We start from the raw sequence: 13,467 nt of genomic DNA on the forward strand, positions 1-13,467 counted from the left end.
GGACTATTCCTAAAGTTGTGTGGTAATGTACCAAACAGTGTTTCTTTGCTATTCACAAGGTTTTCCCTGGCCAATTCTTTCAGAAGTGGACGGCCTCTTCCTTCTTCCTAGTCTGTCTCAGTCTATAAACTGGGGTTAGGTGTACCTTAGTCTTAACAGAGACATCTTTGCTCTTCAGCATTTTCAAGAGGTCTTTTTCAGCAGATTAGCCCAGTGCTATATGTTATCTTATTTCTTGACTGCTACTTCCATTGGTGTTGACTGTGGAACCAAAGAATATGAAATCTTTGATTACTTCAATCTTCTCTCCATTTATCATGATGCTGCTTATTGGTCCAGTTGTCAGGATTTTCATTTTCTAAACGTTGAGATTTAATCCATACTGCAGTCTGTAGTCTTTAGTCTTCATCAGTAAGTGCTTCAAGACATCATCACTTTCAGCAAGTGAGGTTGTGTCTTCTGCATATTGCAGGTTGTTAATGACTTTTCCTCCAATCCTGATATGTTCTTCTTCATATAGTCCAGCTTCTTGGGTTATTTTCTCAGCATACAAACAGAATAAGTATGTTGAAATGATACAACCCTGATATATACACCTTTCCTGATCTTAAACCACACAGTATCTTCTTTTTCTGTTCAAATGACAGCCTCCTGGTCTATGTAAAATTTCTCAATTAAGTGTTCTGGAATTCCCATTTTTCTCAACGTTATCCATAATTTGTTATGATCCACACAGTCAAATGTCTTAGCATAGTCAATAAAACACAACTTTCTTGTATTCTTTGCTTTTAGCAAAGATCCAACTGATACAACCAACATTCCTCATTCTCTTTTGAGCCTAGCTTGCATTTTTGGAAGTTCCCAGCCAATGTATTGTTGTACCATTTTTGAATTATCTTCAGCAAAATGTTATTTGCATGTGATATTAATGATATTGCTCGATAATTTTCACATTCTGTGGGATCATCTTTCTTTGAATGGGTACAAATATGGATCTCTTTCAATAAGTTGGCCAGGTGGCTGTCTTCCAAATTTCTTGGCATAGATGAGTAAGTACCTATTTTGCAGCATCCATTTGTTGAAACACCTCAATGGGTATCCCATCAATTCCTGGAGCCTTGTTTTTGCCAATTCCTTCAGTGCAGCTTGGACTTCCTTCAATAATATTGGTTCTTGATTATATCCCATATCCTGAAATAGATGAACATCTGCTTTTGGTACAGTGACACTGTATTTCTTCCATATTCTTTTGGTGTTTCCTACATCATTCAATATTTTGCCCACAGAACCTTTTAATATTGCACCTGGAGGCTTGAATTTTTCTCAGTTCTTTCAGCTTTAGAATTGTCAAGTGTGTTCTTCTCTTTTGGTTTTCTAACTCCAGGACTTTGCACATTTCATTACAATAATTCACTTTCTTTCAATCTGCTCTTTGAAATCTTCTGTTCAGCTTTTATCATTGTCACTCCTTCCATTTGCTTTAGCTACTCTCTGTTCAAGGGTAAGTTTCAGAGTCTCTTTTAATACCCATTTTGGTCTTTTCTTCCTTTACTGTCTTTTTAATGACCTTCTGCTTTCTTCATAGATGATGTTCTTGCTGTCCTCCCACAATTCCTCTGGTTTTCAGTCATTGGTATTCACTGCTTCAAATCTATTCTTCAGATGGTCTCTAAATTCAGGGGGGATGCAATCAAGGTCATATTTTGGCTCTTGTGGACTAGTTTTAATTGTCTTCAGCTTCAACTTGAACTTGCATATCAGCTCTTGGCCTTGTTTTGGCAGAAGAAATTGAACTTCTCCATCACCTCTTTGCAGAGATGTAGTTGGTCTGATTCCTGTGCATTCCATCTGGTAAAGTCTACATGGATAGCTGCTGTTTATGTTGTTAAAAAAAAAAAAAAAAAGGTATTTGCAATGAATAAGTCATTGGTCTTGCAAAATTCTATCATGTGATCTCCAGCGTCATTTCTATCACCAAGGCCATATTTTCCAACTACTGATGATTCCTCTTTGCTTCCAAATTTTGCATTGCAATCACCAGTAATAATCAACATATCTTGATTCTGACTTTGATCAGTATCAGACTGCAGAAGTTGGTAAAAATCTTCAATTTCTTCATCTTTGGCTTTAGTGGTTAGTATGTAAACTTGAATAACAGTAGTATTAATTGGTCTTCCTTGTTGTTGTTATTATGTGCCATCGAGTCGGCCCTGACTCATAGTGACCCTTCCTTGGGTTGCCAAGGCAGTATCGCTATAGAAGTAGATTGCCCAACCTTCCTTCCGAGGAGTGGCTGGTGGGTTTGAGCTGCCAGCTTTCTGCTTAGCAGTCAAGTGCCTTAGGTACTATGCTACCAGAGCTCCTGGTCTTCCTTGTAGGCATAAGGATATTATTCTATCACTGATAGCATTGTACTTCATGATAGATTTTGAAACATTCTTTGTGACTATAAATGCCACACCATCCCTCTTCAAGTTGTCATTTCTGGCATAGTAGATCATATGATTGTCTGTTGCAAAATGACAAAACTAGTCCATTTCAGCTCACTAATACCTAGGATATTGATATTTAGGCATTCCATTTCATTTTTGACAGCTTCCAATTTTCCTAGATTCATGCTTCATGCATTCCATGTTCTGATTATTAATGGATGTTTGCAGCTGTTTCTTCCCATTTTGAGTCATACCACATCAGCAGTTGGAGGTCTTGAAAGCTTTACTCCACATCATTAATGTCAACTCTACTTTGAGGAAGCAGCTCTTCCCCAGTTGTATTTTGTGTGCCTTCCGACTTAAGTGGCTCATCTTCCAACACCATATCAGACAAAGTTTCAGGGATAGTCATGTTTTCCAGTAATATATCAGTGTTTCATCACTATACATAAGGTTTTCATTGGCCAATTTTTTGAGAAGTGGATGGCCCCTTTCTTCTTCCCAATCTGTCTTAGTCTGGAAGCTCCATTGAAACCTGTCCACCTTGGGTGACCCTGCTGTTATTTGAAATACTGGTGGCATTGCCTCCAGCCCCACAGCAACACTCAAGCCACCACAGTGTGACAAACTGACAGATGAGTGGTGGTCCTTCATATTATTTATCAGCTTTTAACTGTAAGTTTTGTGGGATGAATTTTGTTTTAACTTTTTATTGTGATTTGGGTGAAAGTTTATAGAACAAGTTAGTTTTCCATTCAAACATTCACAGAATATTTGTTTTGTGAGAGTGATTGCAATCCCCAAAAGGTAACAGCATTCTTTCCACTTCCACCCTCTGTTTTTTCATTTCCTTTCATCCTCCTTTCCTATCATTTCCTGCCTTCTGAGATTTCTTCTTGAGCAAAACTGCCTTTTTGATCTCATATGGGTGATTGTTTTAAAGAGTATGTACCTCCCTTGTGCTATTGTTCATCTGATAGGCCTATCTGTTGTTTGGCTCAAAGCTGAGCCACGGGAGTGAGTTCAATTACACATTTGAAGGGTAGCTAAAGGCCATAGCCTCAGGGGTTCTATCATTCTCTATCTGATCAGTAAGCCTGGTCTTTTTTATGATTTTGAGTTTTGTTTCACAATTTTCTCTCACTCTATCTAGGACCTACTATTGTAATCCTTTTCAGAGAAGTTGATTGTGGTAGGTGAGCACCATCTAGTTATTCTGGTCTCAGGGTCATGGAGGCTGAGTTTCACATGGTCCATTAATCTTTTGGATTAATTATGTTCATGCATCTTTGATTTTCTGACAATAGTTTCAGCTTAGGTGGCTGCTCACAAGCTTCTAAGACACTAGTCACTACTGTGTGATGCATTTTTAATGTCTATATAGTTACTAGACTGTAAGCTTCAAGAGAGCAAAGTCTGTGTCTGTTTTTTCCATGACAAGTGACATTTAGTATCACATAATCCATATTTTATGGTTGATTAAATGAAATAATGATTTGAAAAGGTCTCTATAATAAGGTGTAATAACATTTTTGCAATCACTTGCTCTGCCTAATCAAAAACCTATATATTTGAGTCTCTGAAAAATTAATGATAGTAGCATTTAAAAATATTTTTGTCAGAGCAAATTTTCATAACACCTATAGAAACTTTGAAGTCTTTGCCAGTCATTAAAAAAAAAGAAAAAAAAAAACTTCTACTCTTAGAAATTGCAGTTAACATGTTATTTTCAACCAACTCAAATTATACTTGAGGTGGCTGTTCCCAATTTAGGTGTCACTGCTTCCTGACATAAAGATTAAATTCTGCTTCTGTGAAAAATTTTAACTAAGCACATATTTGTCATGCAGTGTGATTCTTCACAATGCTCTATGAATTCATGACATGACATGGAAATATGTAACTGGGACTAGTACAATGAGGCAAAAATCAAAAGAGTAATTTCTCTTCCTTATGGTTGATGTGATAGTACTGTGGAGTTATCAGCAAGAGGCATCTGTTATCTGCTACTAGCTAAAAGAAAAGAAAGAACACCTGATAATTAATTTTCAAAAATCACTTTTCTTAAGATAGCATTACAAATAATCTGTCTTCCACACTTTTGTTTTGTTTTAAAAAATGATTCAGAGACAATAGTCCACTATTTCATTTCACCCAAAGCTGACTAGATACTAATGAACAAGATTTGTCAGATAACATAATTTATACTTCCAAGTCAGGTAGAAAGGAACATATTTAAGAGAAAAAAAAAAAATCAAATACATTAAGAGATAGACTAGAAATGCAAACCTTGAGGCCTAGAGCACTTTATTCCTGTCTCAGCTTCTGTATCAGAGAAGTTGAAAAGTTTATTTTTGTTGTTATTTTGACTTTCATGATAATTTACTGTTATTTATAAAATGTTTTGTAGATAATAGTACAAAATGCTTCTATAATTTAATATTATCTTTTTCTCAGGTAACTGTTCTGGAGTAAATATTTCTTTCAAAACAAATAAATAAAACCTTTTTAAAATATATGTATTATTTGCAATATAAAATCATAGAACTTTTAATAATAGCATGAAAGCAGCTTTTGTGATATATGGTAACCTTTATCATAACAACAATTTGATACTGCTCCTGGAGTAGCCACAAAGCAGTAGCAATACAGAAAAATAAACCATAAAAAGCAAAAAAGTTGTTAATTACTTGTGATTGGAGAAGATAAGAGATATCCCGCCTCCAATTTAGATGGTGTTTCCATCTGGATTTTTGTTGCATTGTTCTTTTCCTCCCTTTGGCTGGGTGTTGCAGATGTTCCCATTGGGTTTTCTCTGCCAACTGAAATTAAGATTTTAAAAGATGTCATCCTCTGAAAATCATTTGTTTCTTTTCAGAAAACTCACCATGTTTGGCTATTCAAGTTATGTTTTGTATTGTTTCCACTTCAATGCCCAGTCAAGTCTCTATACCCAGCATTACATAGTTACTGGAAAACGACTTCTTACTCTTCACAACAGGCTGCACATCGATGACATTTCCATAAAACCTAGTGGCTAAGGCAGTCGACTGCTAACCAGAAGGCTGGTGGTTCAAATCCACCAGCCACTCCTTGGAAGGAAGATGGGGCAATCTACTTCCATAGTGATACTGCTTCGGAAACTCAAGGAGGAGTTGCTATGAGTTGGGTCCGATTTCACGGCACATTACAACAGCAACAACAACTTTGTAAATCCAAGTAACAGTTTAGTACTGATTATAGATCAAATAACTTCTTCAAGATGTTTTTCTTATAAATTCTAAATGGAAACTCCTCTGATAACATGGTACTTTGCCTTCTTCAAAAGGGGAAATGAAATTTTATAAGACCTTAATAAAATATGTCAATCGAAGACATACACACACACATACATCAATGAAGGAAAACATTCATGTTTTCCTGCCTTTTATTTAGAAGCAATTTGTTTTAGTGTCTTGGTTAGGAATAGACATCTACAACCTAGCTAAATAAGTAAATTAATTTTATAGTGCATGCTCACTGTGTTTTTTTTTTTTTTTTAAGATTTCAATGTTAAGTTGTTCATGTTCATTCTATAGGACTGTTATTTAGTTTTTGAATGGAAGTTACTCACATATTGCCACATTCTAATTGCCAGCTTTTAGTGAACTCATCAACAAAAAAACACTAATTGATGTCTGACTCTACATAAATAATAAATAATTGCAACTATTTCTTCATGCCACTATTACAGTCAATAACTTAAGGTAATTCATGCACTATATGTCAACATGAGAAGGCTGAATAACAGAAATTACAGACACTTAATCATTTGTAGGGAGCTCTGGTAGCATAGTGCCTAAGGCACCTGACTTCTAACCAGAAGGTTGGTGGTTCAAACCCACCAGCCACTCCTTGGAAGGAAGTTGGGAAATCTACTGTTGTAGTGATACTGCCTCAGAAACCCAAGGAGGGGTCACTATGAGTCAGGTCCCACTCCATGGCACATAACAACAACAACAACAACAACAACAACTATCATTTGTAGTTATAGTGTACAGTATACAATACTAGTATCTGAGGAACTTGCCTGACCACATTGTCATTTATATCCTTCCATTATTATAAGATATAATTTTATACAATAGTAAGCTTTAAAGACCATGCCCTATAAAACTTAGGTTTTACCAATAATGAGTTATTTACAATATAATGCTTAGATACTAGAGATTGATGTTAATAAAGGAATGTTAAAAATGGAAATATAAGAAATAACTATAAATTTGCTCACTGAGGGTAAATGCACAACTAGAGAGAGGGAAAGAAAAAAAAAAAAAAAAAGATTCCTAGATGTAATTGAGAGCCTATGCATCTATGTACAAATAAGGTAAAAATCCAGAATCTACAAAAAGAAGATAAATGAGCTTCCAGTCACCACTTTAAGCCCTAAGAATAACACAATTCATTAGACATGACCTTGACAGCGATGAGGTTGCAGCCCAAAGAGGAACACATAAGCAATGGCCGCTGGTTTGTTTTGGTGAATGCTATACAGACATATGCACAAAGTCCTCAAGAAGCACCAAGGAGAAAACAATGTGCCAGTGCAGAGATGCAGAACAAGTATAGGGAGCACTGCATAACAATTTCAGCCTGAGCAGCACTGTGAAATGCAGAATGATCACCTCTCATACCCTACTCTTTGCCTCATTGGCTTCTCAAGACTGTACTTCAGCATTTCAAAAATGGTGACAATATTTTTTTATATAACCCAATAGTTACTTTGTTGTTGTTGTTGTTGTTTGCTGTCGAGTCAGCCCTGACTCATAGCGACACCTCCTTGGGTTTCCGAGGCAGTATCACTACGGAAGTAGGATTGCCCAATCTTCCTTCCGAGGAGTGCTGGTGGGTTTGAACCACCAGCCTTCTGGTTAGCAGTCAAGTGCCTTAGGCACTATGCTACCAGAGCTCCTAATAGTTACTTTAGTAATAGAAAATTCAGTGCCTAAAAGATATTTCTGGAAATGTACAATGATTTTAACCAACTTTACATTTAAAGGAACCAAACCCCTTAAGACCACTTTCACTTTGGACACAAACTGGTAGCAGCGTAGAAGCTCTGCTGGTACAGTGATTAAAGCATTCAGCTGCTAACCAAAAGGTTGGTAGTTCAAATCTACCAGCCACTTCATGGGAGGAAGATAAGGCAGTCTGCTTCTGTAAAGATTTACAGCCTTGGAAACCATGTCGGGCATTTCTACTCTGTCCCATAGGGTTGTTATGAGTTGGAATCAACTCAATGGCAGTGAATTTGATTTGGTTTGTGAGTAGGGGAGAGAAGTGGGTTTGAAGCTCGCAAAACCACCGTTATAATAATTTACTAGGAAGACTCAAAGAATGTACTGAAAGCTGTTAAACTCACAGTTATGGTTTGTTACAGAGAAAAGATATAAATTAAAATCAGAAAGGGAAGATATGGATAGAGTTTTTGGGGGCAGGGAGTGGTAAATGCAGTTTTCAGTGGTCCTTTCCCTGTAGAGACAAAACAAATAGTATTGCCAGCTAGGGAGCTCTCCCTAGCCTTGATATCAGAGTTTTTATTGGGACTCAATCACATATTGCCGGTGTGTCTGACTTTTAGTCTCCATACCCTGCCAGTGATCAGGATAATAGCTTTACTCTCTAGTGTCTCCAGAGATTGAAACTGATATAGCATAGCCCAAAGCCCCCATCATAAATCAATCACATTGTTAAATTGTCCAGTGGCCAGAGCCTCCAGGCAAACAAAGACACTGCTATCAGGTAGGACATTTCAGGGGCCTAGAAATCACTTTCTAAAAACCAACAGCAAAAGTCATACTTCTCTTTGGGTAAGGCTATTTCTTCACTATTGGATATGGATTGCATTGTGCTCCTACCCTCACAATATGTTTTGGAGTCCTAATCCCTATATATAGTGTAATCTAATGCAATGTAGGAGCTCTGGTGGCGTAGTGCCTAAGGTACTTGACTGCTAACCAGAGGGCTGGCGATTCAAACCCACCAGCCACTCCTCAGAAGGAAGGATGGGCAATCTAATTCCGTTGCGATACTGCCTCAGAAACCCAAGGAGGGGTTGCTATGGGTTGGAATCAACTTAACGGCAGTGAGTTTCTTAGGAGCTCTGGTAGCATAGTGCCTAAGGCACTTGACTACTGACCAGAAGGCTGGCGGTTCAAGCCCACCAGCCACTCCTCGGAAGGAAGGTTGGGCAATCCTACTTCCATAGCGATACTGCCTCGGAAACCCAAGGAGGGGTCGCTATGAGTTGGGGCCGACTCGATGGCACATAACAACAACAACAATGCAATGTAATCAATTTTTGTATGTACACTATTATTCATTTGAGGTCATATCAGGGTAGGGTGAATCCTAAACCTAATAACTCTGAGTTATATCAAAAGCAGTATAGTGGTAGAGACATACATGCACACACAGGCAAAAATGATGTCCTGTGAGGATCAACAAGAACCAAGGAATATTCAGGGATATTAACTAGGAAGGAGTAAATATAGCTGAGACCCAGATTTGCACTTTTATCCTCCAGACCATTAGAAAATATTTCTGTTCTTTAAGGCCACTGTCTTGTGATATTTGTGTTAAAAATTCTCCAGCTAACTAAGACAACTACATAAAGTCATTCAGGATTTCCTCATATCCCTCTATACAGAAGCATATCCACTTTGTCTTTGAGTCAGGTGGACCACAGATGGAAGTCCAAAATTCAAATATCAAAGTAGCCTCCAATAATATTCTGAATTGGGGCACCATTTACTAGTGTGTTTTCTCTTCCTGGCTTTCAGAATTTAATAAAAAGTAATGTGGAAGTTTACCACCTGCAATGGAAAATAAAACTTGTGTCAGAAAGTGAAACAATCAGAATTGTCTAGTTGGAAATGCTATTGAAAGGCATGTATTATAAATATAATTGCATTTTTTTTTTATTATTGTGATTTGGGTGAATGTTTACAAAGAAAATTGGTTTTCCATTCAACAATTCATACACATTTTATTTTGTGACATTGATTGCAATCCCTGCAATGTAACAGCACTCTTCCTACCTCCTCCCTGTGTTTACCATTTCTATTTGTCCTTCTTTATATCATTTTTACTATCCCTTTTTGCCTTCTGATCATCATCCCTGGGAAGATTCTGCTCTTTTGATCTCATGTGGAAAATCTGAATGCACATGTTGCATATGAATGATTATGTACTTCAAATTGTGTCTTCTTATATCAAAAATTTTAGAAGTATCAATAACCACCAGACTGGGGACAGCTTCCAATATGGCAGTGCAATTCCTTAAGGAAATTGGTAAAAAAAAAAAAAAAAAAGAAAAATAACAACTATTTTAAGGCTTCTAAAAAATTATGTTAAAGGTAGATGGTAAATGAATATCTGTTCAATAAAATCTTAAAAAAAAAAAAAAAAAAGGTAAAGGAAACAAGTCTTTGATATTTAAACAAAGACCACTTCCTCTCTTTCCCATACCAGCTCAGCAAGATGGAGACTCCACTCCAGATTGCTGCAGCAAAGAGCACAGGGCTCTCTTTCCTCCAAGCTTCCACTCAGAGGGCTTTCTTCCTGGAGAAAGAGGGCAAAAGTATTTTTCATACTGGCCCCAGCTACCTAAAGTTGAGGCTAAGTTACAGGCAAGTGTAGTTGAGAGTTGGAATCTTCCTTCTTTGCCTCACTCCCATCATGTAATGGAGATCCTACTTTGGATGCACTGCACTGATAACACTTGGGCCCTGATTACCCTTGTCCCAGCTCATGAGACAGTGTTTCAACCTCAAAAGCACCTCAGGATATTGCTCTCCTCCATCTACAAAGACACTGGAAAAAGAAGGGCAAATTAAACCTAAAGCAAGTAGAAGGGAGGAAATAAAGATTAGAATAGAGAGTAACAAAATGGAAAACAGAAAACAACAATGACACCCAAAGCCAGTTCTTAGAAAAGATCACCAAAATTGGCAAATGTTCAGCTAGAGTGACCAAGAAAAAAGTGAAATGATTTAAATTATTAGAATCCAAAATGAAAGTGAAAGTCCTTACAGAAATGAAAAGGAATTTATAAAGGAATATTATGAACAATTTTACATCAATAAACTAGGTGAAATGGACAAATTCCCAGAAAGACACAAATTACTGCAAATGTTCCAAAAAAAAAAAAAAAATAGACAATATGAATAGGTCTATCACAAATGCAAAGAGTTAATCAGTAATCAAAAATCAACTTACAAAGAAAAACCCAGGACCAGGTGACTTTGTTGGGTTCCCCCACGACAGGGCTCCCCCAACCCAAGTCAGGGATAACGCCACCCAAAATCACTCACGAAAGACGTCTCTTGATGCAAAAGCAGGAGGAGTTTATTCGAAGTTCCAGCGCGCTGGGGCTCGACTCATATCCCATGCAGGGGCAGAGGAGTGGAGCAGCCAGCAACAAAGTTACACAGTATTTAAAGGCAAAACTACAAGGGGGTGGTCAGAGAGAGAGAGTACAGCTGATTGGTAAGTTTAAGTTTGAATTCTCAGAGGGAGTACAAACGATTGGTACGTTTAAGTTTGAATTCTCCAATTACATGGTATGGTTGAGTTCAGGGCTTAGTCATCCTTGCCTTGCCCCTGTTCCTGAAACTGGGGCCCGCCCTTTTGCTGGCCTTAATAGTGGCCTTTTATTGCAAAACTATATTAAGTATTACATTTCTAATTTCGTATTTACATTTTTAATTCCACAACTTCACTGCAAAATTCTATCAAACATTTAAAGAAGAATTAATATCAGTTTCACAAACTCTTTGAAAAAGTGGAAGATAAGGAGTTACTTTCCAATTCATTTTTTGAGGCCTGATACCAAAACCTAACAAAGACATCACAAGGAAAAAAAAAAAAAAAAAAAATACAAATCACTATCTCTTACATACATGAACACAAATGTCCTCAACAAAGCAATGATAAACTAAATTCAGCAACATATAAAAAGAATTATTCACCAAGAATTTATCCCAGAAATACAAGGTTGCTTTAATATCCAAAAATTAATTCACATAATTAATTCATGTTACCAATAAATAAAAAACAAAAATCACATGTTTATTTTAACAAATGCAGAAAAAGCATTTGAAAAGATCCAACACTCTCGCATTCTTGAAACATTAAACAAACTACAAATAGAAGGGAACTTCCTTAATTTGATAAATGGAACATACAGAAAACCCAAAGCTAACATCAATATTTAATGGCAAAAGACCAGAAAATTTTGTCAGTCAATCCATCTTACTAAGGGTTTCCCTCATTTTCACTGACCCTCTACTTTACAAAACATGATGTTCTTTTCTACTGACTATTCTTTTCTGATTATATGTCCACAGTAAGAAAGCTAAACTCTCAATCTTCAGTTTTAGGGAGGATTCTGGTTGTATATTTTCTAAAACTGATTTGTCAATTCTTCTGGCAGTCCAGGATATATCTAATGTCCTTCATCTACACTACAATTCAAATAGATTTAAATAGACCAATTCTTCTGTCTTGTGTTCCATTGTCTAGCTTTCACATGCATATGAGGTCATTGGTACGTATTATATTTTAAACATATATAGTCTATTTTATTATCTGAAATGTATTTTTGCCATATTCTAAATAATATTTTAATATACTGCCAAAGGGGCTGGGAAGCCACATCTTCTGACCTCCTCCAACCCCACGAGAGGAAGACAGAATCACTATCAGTAGCCCAAGGCCTATTTCTGCAAGGCCAGACATGCTGCCTCCCTCCAGCCCTTTTACCAACCATTCCTCCTGCAGCACCCACCACCTTTGCTGGGTTTGATAATTCACTGCAGTCCCACACAGAACTCACAGATTATGGAGTTTTTTAGGGAAGCAACAGGCTACAATTCAAGTTCAGGAACATGCTCAGCCCACCATCTCTCAGCCGACAATCTCTCTGTCTCTCTCCCAGCAGTGCATGTCTCTCATGTCTCTCTCTCAGAAATCCATGTCTCTCACATCTCCCAGCTGGCAGTGAGAGATTTCTTCTGCCTCTAGGAGGGCTCCTTTTGAGTCTGGCAGAGTGTTCAAACTAACCAATCACAACATCAGACTTCTATACACCTGAGAGAGAGAGAACCTCCCAGAAGAGTGTTCCTACCACTCGCAACAGAAATATCCCAGGTGTATAACATTAATAATGAGGAGCTACTCAGTTGCTCATGGCAAATTCCACCACTGAGTTTACAAAGACTAATGGCTAGAAAAGCCACACTATGTAATTTACTACACTGCAGGGTTAATAATAACCACACCCATGAAAGTGTATAAGCCAGCCACTTCATGCCTTTATCTTCCCCCATTTTAGATAGCCAATTTCTAATTTGCCCATTCCTATCAAACCAGTACTGTGAGGAGACAAGCATGTTTCTTTCTCATTGAAGAATCTTCTGTTCTTCTTGGAAACTTTGGCCATCTGCATCTATAAACAAGCAAAGTCCAGCCTAGCAAAAGCCATCGAACAGCCATAACACCAGCTCAGTGTCAGAAATCTTCCTCTCCATTTGGTCGGGTTCTGGTAAGCTCAGCCCTAGCCATCCCAGCTAGGTCATGGGTTCCAGCTGCCAAGTTTGGGAGTCATACTTTTCCCTTCACCTCAGACCAGCCAGCACCTTCTCTCACATCCTCAGTCCTCAGGGAGTATTTCAATGCCCATAGGCTCATAATTCCTAGCATTTCAGACCAGCCAGCCCTTCTTCTCAACCCAGCATCCATGGCCTAGGTCAAAAAGTATCCCATTTCTTCATTGCTGCTTTTCCTCCATTTCCACTCAATTGGACGCAGGTGGTCACAAGCGAGTAGCATACAAGCCTATTACTTGTTGGTTACTGTAACATTCAGTCCTGGAAGGGGTTTCTCTCATGGACCATGACTTTCTTGTCTCACTGCACTCAAAACCTATCTGCTTGCTTGAAATTCAAAAAAAGCCAAACTTTTTTTTTTTTTTTTTTTTTCTGTAGGTCCTGTC

The 13,467-nt window shown here is 37.6% G+C and overlaps 1 protein-coding gene across 1 annotated transcript in view; it reads right to left on the reverse strand.

Annotated features, from left to right (window-relative positions):
• RP1 (RP1 axonemal microtubule associated) overlaps positions 1-13,467 on the reverse strand; it is an 874,252-nt gene that overhangs the window by 475,593 nt on the left and 385,192 nt on the right. The window contains 1 exon segment of the mRNA XM_042782735.1: positions 5,123-5,254. Within this exon segment, the coding sequence (XP_042638669.1) occupies positions 5,123-5,254 (132 nt within the window).

This window comes from Orycteropus afer, unplaced genomic scaffold (genome assembly GCF_000298275.1).
Source record: "Orycteropus afer afer isolate SDZICR_OR568_19922 unplaced genomic scaffold, OryAfe1.0 scaffold00436, whole genome shotgun sequence".
NCBI classification, from domain to species: Eukaryota; Metazoa; Chordata; class Mammalia; order Tubulidentata; family Orycteropodidae; genus Orycteropus; species Orycteropus afer.